General features: G+C 51.2%; 1 protein-coding gene across 12 annotated transcripts in view; it reads right to left on the minus strand.

Moving 5' to 3' along the window:
• The window catches only part of by (focal adhesion protein tensin), a 138,987-nt gene that overhangs the window by 19,119 nt on the left and 107,646 nt on the right, over positions 1-12,222 (minus strand). For all 12 annotated transcript variants that reach the window (XM_017911242.1, XM_017911239.1, XM_017911248.1 and 9 more), the window contains 2 exons: positions 10,654-10,951; positions 10,036-10,273 (listed from right to left, as the gene is read on the minus strand). In XM_017911242.1, the coding sequence (XP_017766731.1) occupies positions 10,036-10,273; positions 10,654-10,951 (536 nt within the window). The remainder of the gene's footprint in view (positions 1-10,035; positions 10,274-10,653; positions 10,952-12,222) is intronic.

Raw genomic sequence — 12,222 nt, forward strand, 5'->3', positions numbered from 1 at the left:
GCGGAAACTCTATCGCATCATTTTCACTGGGAAAGAGATCCGTTCGCCGCTCGATAAGGGGATTAATTCGTGGTCGAATTTCGTTTGCACGTTTACTCGGAGTACACACGCTGCGTCGCGACGGTATCGCGGCAAGGTAATAGAGATAAGATACGATAACTTCACCTTTGATCGCGATCGAGATTCCAGCCAGGTCGGATGAGAAAAATCGACGAGCCCAAGGATGTCCTCGGAGGATCGAGTTTCACGAACGTTCACGGGGAGAAACGCGATTCTGCGCGGCGAGGTCTTGCCGGCGACCAGAGAAGAAACGCGTGTTCCGTTCACCGGGAGCACAGAAACGGCACTGTACGTTGCAAATGCTGCACGATGCTGATCACCACCACCACCACCAGCACCGCCGCCGCCACCGTCATCGCGATCAGCGTCAACCACCACCACCGGCTACGTCACACCATCGTTCACCAGCACCAGTTAACCGGGCTATCGTCATCGTCATTGGAGGCAGGCCTCGTTTCTTCCTACGCGAGAAGCTGGCATGGCCAAGTCTCCTTCTGCCTCCGCGTACGCGTCGCTGAATAAACACGCGTGCAACGCTGTTTGCGTGCGTTACGATCGGTTTGGTCCAAGAAGATCGCGTATCCCAGCCACTTCCGCGTAACCGCTCGTTTTTAGCCAAACCAGACGAGTTAATTGGCAGTGGAAGCGTATTTTGACGCGGATATCGTTAACGCGTCTAGCTTGGAAATAGACCGTTCGCACGTGCTTGGACCCCGACGCGTCGTGCTTGGCTGTCACGCGCCTTTTCTTTGGCAGCGAGACGCTGTCTAATGGTGTCGAAGCTAATGGAAACGGTGCTACCGTTAAATCGGCTGGAAGAATGTTCTGAATCGCGCGGGGACCAGAGAGCCCCGGTCGATTTCGAGATCTCTATAAATTCCTCGGGATTTACGAAAATTTATTTTCGTCAACTTTTATTACCCGCGTTAAGCTGCCAGAGGCCGGCCTCGAGGCGTAATTCATCGCGTCGCGAAATGATAAACGCCGACAACGGAGCAGATGTAGGATTAAATTTCGAATATAATTTGTCCGATCGACGATCTCTCCGCGCTACTCGTTCCACTCTCTTCCACTTGGCGAGCCTTCGGCTTCTCCTCGCATTCTCTTCGCTGAAAAACCAAGCCCATCTCCTCCTCGAGCGCGATCAAGAGGCGCGTAATTTCTGCTTCTCTACGAGGCATCGTATTCACGTGGTTCCTGACCTGCGTAAGCGTGTGTGGAGCCAGCCGCGTGTACTCTCCGAGCGGGTATTGCGTGTTCGCGGAGGCCCCTCTACTCATTCGACTGGCCTCCAGTCGCCAGTCCTTCTACGGCAACACTCAGCTCCGCACAAGCCCGGCTTCGTCGTTGTCCTCGTCGTGGTCGATCGTTCGAGTCGATATATTTCGTGCGTGCACGCACGGATCGCGTTGTTTCGCCGAGTAAACGGTACCCACTGCGTGCCCCTGCCGCTAAATTCGGTCCTTTGCTCTCCGCCTCCAGCACCCCACCTAACGCGCCGACATAATCGGTTCTCGGTATCTTCCATTAGGCACGCGAAGCGGACAACCATCCTACTGCTCGTTGCGTACTCGTCGGTACAAATTTCGAGATCTCGTTCGTGATTCATCGAGATAATCCGCCCCCGTAAATCTAACGTATCAGCGATAAGATTCGGTCGGTAGTCCCTGAATCGATTGCGACGAGAACGGAACGTGCTCCGAAGAGGAGAAATAGATCGCGATTTTGAGTTATTCGCTGCGATACTCGAATAATTCGATATTCTTGGTTACGCGTAGAAGAATCGATGCCGAGCATCTCGGCGCTCCAACTACGGCGCGTCGATCTTCCCCCTCGAAATCGATCGGAATCGTCGAAACGAAGGACGATCGATCGTGTCAATGGCGACTGCAACGAGACCTTCGCGGACACGTTTGCGCGTAGACGATCCAGATATCGCGTTACACCGGTACGCGCTGCTTCAATCGAGATCCTCGCGAATCGTTGCAAAGAGAGACCGGTAGCGGCCGGTGCAAATGAATGGCCGGCAATTAATAATTCATCATCCAGCGGCGCGATTGAGCGCGTTGAAAGGCCACGCACACGCGTTGGCCAGGTAAGAAGGAGTATTCTACCGGCACGCTTGCAAAGGACACGTGCCATAACGCGTAATACGCATCTATGCGGGCTGCTCGTACGGGGCAACGGGAGAATGCGTGCTCGATCGTGGCACGCGATGACTACTAATTTTCAGGATGCGTTCCTTACAATGTACCTTAACACCGCGGCCAAGTGCTCGTTATTTATGGATCATTTCATACGTGCCTCGTTCCACTCGATTTATATCATATTTGAATCGCAAATGGGATCCCTCGGCTCGTTCCGGTACAAATTTCCGTCTTCGTAAGCTATTTGCCCGCGTTATAGAAATATCTGAACGGTGACCGTGTGAAATATTTATGGGAAAAATAGCGGGGCAGCGGAACGAGCACGATTTCGCGGGATCGAGCGAGTAAAGTAACGCGTCGCTGTTCGGATCGTGTTTTATCGCTGTACCCGATCCGATGGAGATCGCGTAATTCGATCATTGATCGCGGCAATAAAATACGCGTGCCGCGTGGCATGAACGACGCGTGTAAGGCCCCAGCCCCAGGTCGGTGTCAAGTATAGTCGACGGCGTACATTCGCGGGAATCATACGTGACACTCGTAACGATTACTAATAGCGAACGTCTCTGATCCACGCACGTGTAACAAGGGGGGCTCGATTCGTCCAACGGATCTGTGTTAAATAAGCATAGGAGCTGGAACTACGGTAGCCTAATAATAACCCGGTTGGAGCAGAGGTCAGGACGTATAATGGGCTCATATGTCACGCGAAATTTACATAAATGCACAGCGCGAGGTAACTAGATCACAGACGAGCATCGTCATTGCATGACGACGCTCGGGCAGACTTATAAATCAGCTGCTTGAATTCCTAGCTCCGTTCCACGGAACAAAAGCCACCGGCGTACTTTGTATTCCCCACATTTCCAGACAATCTTCTGCCCACCGTTCGTTAACAGGAATAGAATCTTTTTAACAGATTCCGCTCCGTTTACGAAATCGCTCTTTACCCGGTTCTCCAATTCGTCGTCTAACTTGGCCAAACGTCTCGCGGAAATTCGCATGGTCCAAGTAATAAATGGACCGAGGTCCGTGAAGTAGCGGAGCTATCTCCTTCGAAATCGTTGCTTGAAGGTATCTCGATCTCAAAGGTATCGACGACGGCCATTAATCAAGCCAGTCGACGCTGGAGTTTCTCGAAAGCGATCGCTGGAGCATTTCCACGTTCCGAGCGCGGGATCGAATGAACGAAAATCGTAAACCGACCGGTGCGTGATTCATCACCGGTAAATCCAGATCGACGGTGTTTGTCTCTGCAGCGCCAGATCGCGTTCGTCCGAGCGTATCGTGGCTATTTCTACTGTCGGCCACTGACGAGGACGGAGCGAAAAGTTGGTCAGCTAGCGTTGGCAAGTGGCAAGCGGTATTCCTAGGTAGCCGATCTGGGACAAGGACGCGTGCACGATTCGTGCGTAAGGTGAGGCGTCGCGTAATGCGTGTCCCGCATGCGAGGGATCCACGGAAAGACCAAACTGTGGGAACCGGATGCTAATCGGCCGCCATGAGGTCGCGAGATCTCCACGCGCCAAACCATCCATCTTTGCTCCGAATTTATTCATTTTTCTTTCATTCGTACGCGTAATTACGACCTCTTTCCGATGTAATTCGAGCGATCTCGCGAGATTTTCCAGTCGCTCGAAGAAAGCGGGTTCTCGACTCGTGAGATGCTATCGCACGGGTAGAAAGACGCGCGAACGAAGCCGGCTGTTCTTCGATTTTCCGAAGCGTATCGATTCCTCGCGGATACCTCCGTTCGACGGGAATTATTTTTAACTCCGGCATCGGAGAAACAAAGCGCGTGCACCGTATGCTGACTCTCAAAAATCGTTTCCACGGCTCGACCTCAGCGCCTTTTGTTCGGTCGCTGTCGAAGAAATTGCGCGGCGCAACGGGAGAGGAGAAAACGTTCGTCGTCGAGACTGGATCAGCGTCGAAAGAGAGAAGGGGTTGAGAGCAGAGAAAACAGAGACAACAGGCCATTGTCTTGTCGCTCTTGGTCGTACGTCTTCCTGCTGTTACGTCACCATTGTTTACTCCAACCCCGAGCAACTCCCTCGTGCATTTTTATTTCGTCACTTCGGTACCCATTGTGCAACGGATTCGCCCTTTTATGGCGGGCCTAACAGGCTCCTGGCTATGGCGTGGCCCCGTCAAACACATCTATCAATTTCTTTTTCTACCTTCTTCTAGTACCGGCCTCCGGGTGAAAGCGATCCTCGTCTCTCTCAGCCATTCGCGTTTCAGCCATTCGTGCCTCTACGTTTCCTTCCTCGAGTGCTTTTCTCGAGCCGACGCTGCTGCACGATCGTTCGCGTCTGCGTGTTCTTCGCGAGCTTTCCATCCGTAAAAACGATCCTTTAATCGCGTCGAGTCTCCGACGATGCAGGACTAGCAACTACGTTCGAGCTGTACGGCACAGGAGGCTCGCGATACGGCTGCAGCAGCCTCGATGCAAGGCAAAGGTCAGGACTGCATGGCGGCGCGTGCAGCGACAAATTGAAAGGGAGCCCGCGAGAGGCAGCGAGCCGAAAGAGAGATCTCGAAGCGGCGTAAATGGTCAACCGACAGCGGACTAGAAATCGGCGTGGAAATCGGAGAGGAAAGCGGCATAATTATGACATTCCGCTTGACAATATCGATGTCCTTTGCCGGCGTTGGACGCCGGTGAAATCTTTCGCCGCGCGGCCGGAAGTTGGCCATATCCGTGGCCACTTCCATGTACGGGCCGTTTTTCCAAACATCACAAACAGCCTTTCCAGGAACAGACTTTCCAGCGGTTCGTGCCGTTTCTTGGAGCGAGAGTACCGGCGACAGGCCGATTTACCAATTTTGGAGCAGAAGTCTCTATTCTGTTCGCGCTTTTCCCCTCGCGAGCGCGCGCGCCAACGTGGTTTCCATTCGAAGAAGCAAACTCCTTTCTCGAGTGTCGGTAGGAAAGTATACGAAGCGTGCGCTCTGACAGGCGAATATCGAATTCGGATACCGTGGTGTGCGATTACTCTAATTTAAATTCGAATTAACTCCTGCAAGGTACAGATATCTAAATGACAAGCAAAATGGTTAACTGTCCAGCAAAAGAAAGAGGCAGACAAATGTATTCGATGGAAAAAGTAATAAAGAATATCGTGAAAAAGGTGTACGATGGAATATTAACACGCAATTCTTTTGAAATGGACATTTTGACGACATCTATTCGACGATGATATTAAAGATTGAAATAATTCGAATGAGTCAACTCACGGAACAGCGTCGTCTCAAAGTTCCGCAACTTTCCAGCCACGTCGATTTCTACTTGACAGCCCGATCGAGTTGCACAACTTGGAGTAATATAAACAAAATCACGCGCGCAATTGGCTGTTGGAAAATCAGAGACCGCTCGAGGCTTGGCTGCTCCGGCGTAGAATCGCGCGAAAACTATTAAGCTCCGACTCGTCCCGAAGCGTCTCGACGCCAAGAATAAACCGACGTCCGCCCCACCATCGAAACCACCTTCGACGTTCTTTGCATTTCCGTCCCTCTTCGAGAATTAACTTCTCAGGCGCTTGTTACCGCTTCCAGTCAACTTTCGTAATTTACAGAACGATCGACTTCGTATTTTACTCCGCTCCACTCGCGTAAAGTTATCGAAAGCGAAAATAATCCCTTCCCTCCCCTTTCCTCCCCCCGATGCAGCCCTATAGCTGGAAAACGGTCGCGGGGAGAAGTGCTTTTCTATAAATTTGCGGCAAGGTTGCTCGAGCGAAAGAAATTTAACGACCGTTTCGTTTCTCGTATATTTCTTTAAAAGGTGGAATCTGGAGGACGGGGAACGCGGCGAGGTAAACTGGAAAAGCCTCGATGGCGGATAAAAGTCTAGAAACTAACGAGATAGTAGAACGCGAAAATATTTTGAATTAAAGTTGCTCGCTCGCTGGTGGTTATAATGGCCGCCTTGACATGGCCAAGTTCTGAATTAATGCATCAAGTGGCAGCAACGAGGCCGAGGTATATTTTGTAGCACCCTTTTTAGATCGCGAGAGCTTATTTTCCGAGATTATCGTCGCTCCGTTCGGATACGTATACTCCGACATTTCACCGACTTCGTAATCAATTATTACAAATTCCCGCGATTTATCCGCGAGTCCATCGATCGCCTCGTTCACGTTCGAGTGATAAATATCCGCGACACATGCAGAGGTTAACGTGTCAACGACATTCCTTCGTCCCTGGATCCTGCACGAGTGCCCGAATGTCCAAACACGGTTCGCATTATCGACACCCTGTTGGTCGAGGGTGTGGGGCTGAAAACCATTCCACGGTCAGCCAATGTTCGCCAGTAGTCACTTTCTCCGAAATCATTTCCGATGGCGACCTAACTCCGACCGCTATGGCGCTTCTAGGGAGTACTTCCGGAACCAGCTACTTTCGCGTCCATTCCAGTGTCCATTCCATAGTCAGCCAGTGGCTACCAGCGGTCACTTCTGACGATTGCTTGCCCGCTATGAACGCTTTTAGAGAAGATACCTGCGATCCATTTCGGAACAGCGATAAATCGGCCAAGAGCGCGAAGCAACTTACGTAATATTATGTAACGTTACGTCGCTGCGATGTAATTGCAAGTTGGAAAAATTTCCACGCGAAGAAGAAGCGTATCTTTCTTATCGACCTCGTTGACAAGGAGGAGGAGCTCGGGTAGCAAAGGGAGGGAAAAATTGGAGAAAAGCGAGCGATGAAGGAGCAGAATAAATTAGACAGCCTAGAACCGCGTAGAAAGTCGAGGAAACGCCTGGAGCACGTAAACTTTGACGCTTGACCGATTTCACGATCTTATTATATCGCGAAGGCTACTGTGACATCTTAATGGTATCTCCGTTATCGCGCGATCGCATATGGTATTACAAAGAAAGGCAAACAGATTACGATAAGGATGAAAGGAATGAATAAGAATGGCCGTAGATAAGAGAGGCGAGAGAGGGAAAATGACAGGGGATAAACGTAATAATCGGCCGCGGCGCGAAAAACGCTGTTCCAAAGAGCACGGTTATTTTCTGCCGGTACCACTCGATTCAAGGGGCGTAGCTCTTAATTTTAGATTTCCACGTTGCCATAAGGCTCGATCCCTCTTTATTCCTTTGCCCTGCTTTCCAGCTCAGACGCGGAACAACGCCGATAGAGCAGATGTAATAAAATTTATCGTCGAGGAGGTCTAGCTCTGGACGGGAAAGGGTGTCTTTCCCGGGAGCCGTAGCTAATCCTCGCGAATGATTTAATCAAAGAGAGAGGAGCGCGGGGATTCGTGGTCTGAAACGCGATAAAACTCGAGCCGGTATTACGCGAAATCCGTGGAATCGGTCGAAACGATGCGATCGATCCGAAATGTCCCGGAAGTGGCAAACATTTGCAGACGATTTCGCGTTTTTCACTCGTCGGAGAGAAAGAACGTCAAGAGCTTTCCGCGTTGGCTCATAGATCACGTAGCTCATCGGGTCGTTAAAGTCGATCGTTTGTAAAGCAAGCACAGCGCTCTCGGAATCTTATTTTCCATCGCGTGGGTGCACCGTGTGGGTTCGCGTAACGTCTACTATTTTACTTCTCAAGGTTCGATCTGGGGGTTCATTACACTTCCTAGTAAATCGTGTAAACAACTGGGGGCGTAATTCGAGTCCGGAGCCTTCCTACGGAGAAAAATATCGAACGAACGGAGGTTAGGAAACCGCGGGTAATACGAGGCGAAAAATCGCGATAAACCGTCGCGTCGCGTCGTGGCGGAATTCATGAATTTACAGCGATTCGCCCGGTACGCGGTTTCAATTACGCTTCGAATATAAAAAGACCGACTGCAATCGGGTGCATTTATCGAAGCCTATTTCGATACACGGGATCGGAGACAACGGTGAAATGAAAAACTGTTTGCAACCTGACGCGGGGCGGCACACGTCAATACCAGGACGAAAATCCGCGTCAGATTGACGGAATATAAATGCAGCCCGAAAATGAAACCGATATAATCGATTCCTTCTCGCAGTGACGCAAGTGACCAACGTTTACATTTTTCCCTCTCGCTCGTAAAATTGAATAGTTATCGCGTGGGAAAATTGATTTTTCCACGGTCACGCGAACGTTTTTGGCGGAAAGGGCTGATCGTTACCATCGTCGACGGTTAAGCCGGTCGTTTAGCCCGGCTCTTCTTCTTCTTTCATCGTCCATCCGTTATCTGCCACGTCCTTTTCTCTTCCCTTCCGTCTCGTTTTCGAGTCTCGTAAACGAACCACGTCGATGTAACCGTCGCGGACAATTTGGGTCACAGCTTTATTGGAAGCATGGGCTGATCGTTAACGAAACGAATTGAATCGGAGTCGTCCCTCGTTTCATCGTCGTCTCGTTTCTTTTCCACGACGCTTGACGGACGCATCGCGGTGACGTAACCGTTCCGAATATTCGAAACGGTTCGCCGAACCGGGGTAGGAGTAACGTGGGCGACGATTCGTTTCGTTTCGTTTAACGTAGGTCGGAATTTCGGCTGGGGAAATCGGACTCGACCCAGGATTCGTTCCTGTTACGCGGCTCGTGCTCGCGAAATCCATCATCCCCAATCCCCCGACTCGCTTTATACTCTTCACGCCGGGAGAAAAATATCGAATTTTCAAACTTTCTTTTGAAATTCTCCAGTTGGCGCAAATCTTACTCCCTACTCCGGAACACTTGGTGCCAAGTGGTCGCCAGCTGGTCAAACGAAATCCGGATAAGATAGTCACCAGCTTACGTCTCGCGTTGCGTTTGTAAATCGCAAGGACGCGGAGGGACCGAGAAGAACGTGCACGAGCGTGTAAAGTAATCGAACACGTAGGAAATCCTCGCTCGGCGAAACTTGTTCATCCGCTGGTTCGACCTTTGATCTATTTCCAGAGGTACGGTGTGTCGTCGCGATAAACCGCCGTTTCATCTCCGGCTGGCAGCACGTATTTCCGGCCACGTTAGTCACCCGGTTTAAAGACGCTGCATTAACTACCAAGTTTTCGTCTCTGTCCGTTACTTCCCGTCCCTACCTGAAAGCCCCTCGACCACCTTTCTTTCTCCCTCGTCCCAGCCAAGTCGTATTTCTGACCGCTACTCACCGACAGATCGAGGTTAATTGGCTACCAACAGGACGAAAATTAGCGCGAATTAATCCCCGAGCGACGAGTTTCGTCACTCCGAGCACGGTTCCAGAGTTTTGCTCTATCGGTTAATTAATCGCGAGTCGCGTCGCGACGTTATCGTCTCAACGGCTCACGAGACGACGATTTGGCCGGGGAAACTTTGACCAAAAAGCGCGACAGCTCCTGCGAGCGCTATTCCGACCGTCGCGTTCATCCTTCTAATATTCTCGTATTCGCCATTCGGTACGTACCTCGCCGTTCCTCGTTGTTCTAATTTACATTTGCAAGATTTAACTGCGAATTACGTGCCTGTCGGAGAAGCCGTTACCATTACCGAAGACGAACCAACGCGAAGATCGTTACCGCCAACAGCCAACACACGATTCTCCCTCTCCCTCTGTCCAACAACCTCTTCTATTTCACCTACGCGAGTACTTTTAACGCAGCATCGTCACCGATCTCCCTAGTAACCCGATCTAACGCAATGGCAATTGCACCAAATTGAACGGTCGCGTTGTAATCTACTCTAATCTAACTTAATCGAGTGCCTCGTTCCACGCGAACTCCCTCGTCCGCACGGGTTGATCGTTCATCAACCGCGACTTCTTCAAATTCCTTCGTCGTAATCTACCATCCTCCTGGCCTCTTATCTCTGTCTCGGGGAACAACGATAAGACGCGATTAAAGGAACCGAGGACGGGGTCACTCACCGTCGTCGCTGATTTCGAGATTCGTGTAGCTGTCCCAGTGCAGGATGGGGTCGTGATGAGCGGAAGCGTGCGGCACGGCCGGCGTCGGCGCCGGTATCGGTCCATCTTGACGCTTCGCGTCGGTGGCGAAGTACAGCGTGACCACGCTGTCGGGTGGACACCGTGGATCGTCGCAGGCCACGTCCAGCTCCGATCGAGGGAAGGACACCACGTTCTCCGTGATCACGCACGTGTGGAACTGCGGAAACGACCAATACCGATCTCTTCGTGTATCAACCATATCGCTCGTTGCGTAATCCGCGTACAGAGGTGCGCGTGTACGTTGCCTCTACTTCGAGCGATAATACGCAAAGCGAGTCGGAAAAGCGATACGATCGTGCTAATTACGCGCATCGCGAGTCCTCGAGCAAACGCGATTACAATTGGAGAAGTTTATGGGAAAGGATTTCTGCCGCGATGCGGATGGTCGATAAGAGTGGGGTTCCTCGGTTTGCGCCGAGGGAATGGAACGAGAAGGATCAATGTTTATATACATTACTCAAAGCTCGACTTTGCGGACAGGATTTCTTCTCCATTCGAAAGCACCGAGTTAGTTTAATTGGAAAAGTTTCGCCTTACCTGCAGGGAGAACATCACTTCCCGGCTCTGCTTCGAGTATACCCTATGGTAACATTTCACCAGAATGTCTCCCCTCAGACGAAGCCCACCGAGATTCACGGTGAACTCGCGAGCGTTCGTCACGGAATACAGATCGGAGGTGTAGACAGGAGTCAGCCCTTCGTAGACCTTGAGGAACGCTCGACAACCCGTGGGTTCGAACAGCGGAACACCCAGGACGGTGAGATGTGTTAAATAGAGCGGAGATTGACTGATCCTCAAGGAACCTGAGAGAAGTCCGCTGAAATACTTGATGTACCTGCGACAGAAAGATCGGGGAAATTTTACAGCGGTGAAATAAATTCTCGCTAAATTACGCGACGCGCGGCAATGACGGATGGAACAACCTTGGTGTACGCTGCTGATCGACCTATTACCCTCGCCGTCAGGTAGTCGGCTATACGGTCCACGGATACGTAAGCAAATGGGTCAATGTTAATCGGCAACGACTATCGCGTAATACGATCAGTTTCTGCTACTCGGGAAGATTAAAAGACAGAGACCTAGAGCGTTCTGAAATTTCATAATAGAAACGTTACGACACGCGACACGATACAGCAATTACCTCTAAAACAGTGTTTCCCGGACACCGTGTTATTTACGCCACTTAGGTCAAGGTAGACCTAGCTTTTTTTACCATCGAGTCTCGTCGGCAAAACAGCCGGGATGGTCAATCGTGGCTCGTTTCCATCACGAAACACCCGAGGGAGAGCAAAAAGAACGGGTGGAACTACGACCGTTCCGGTAATAATTCGTGTCCGACCACGTATGGCCGATTCTACTTCGCACGAGCTTCGCCGTATTTGGTCGTCTGTCGTAACGCACCGTGCGAAAGTATTGTAGCGTCTCCCGACTGTCACACTCCCGTGCTAATTAGTGTCTGACCGCGAATGGACTTTTCTACTTCTCACGTACCCTTTTACCGCGCGCGCGCGCGCGGATACCAAAAGGGTACCGCGAAAAACTTTCGACGAACAACCATAGACGGGACACCTCTGAACGCTCGTGCGAGACCGAACATCTGCGTCGAATGGTTAGCGAGCGACGACGTATTATACCGAGGGATCGATCGATTTCCCACTTGTAACACACCGGGCAAACACGGAAGAACGACCGGGACGGCTGAACCGTCCATGGTACCTGTCGATTATGCAGCGTCGTGAGCGCTCATGACCGTAATTTCGCTGGATCTCTCACGAATTCCCGCGTGTCTCTCGTAACGAAGCAGATACGATCTCTCTCTCTCTCTCTCTCTCTCTCTCTTTCTCTCTCTCCCTTGCTCGGTGACTGGTCGATCCCCTCGGAGAGGGAAGAAAAAAAAACCCGTTCTCCCGGTGGCACCTAAGGTGCCGTGCGGCGTGCGCGTTACACACGTTTCGAGGAGGCAACCTAGGCCCTTCTCGACCCTCGATAATGGATTCATACGTTCGCGGGAGTGCGCGACCACGCTAACGACATGCTAATGCTCGCCGCTCGTGGAATTAATGGGGAAACTCGATCGTTCGGGGATGGGAGATCGGTGGAACGAGG

This window comes from Eufriesea mexicana, unplaced genomic scaffold (genome assembly GCF_001483705.2).
Source record: "Eufriesea mexicana isolate 0111107269 unplaced genomic scaffold, ASM148370v2 scaffold124, whole genome shotgun sequence".
In the NCBI taxonomy this organism is placed as follows: Eukaryota; Metazoa; Arthropoda; class Insecta; order Hymenoptera; family Apidae; genus Eufriesea; species Eufriesea mexicana.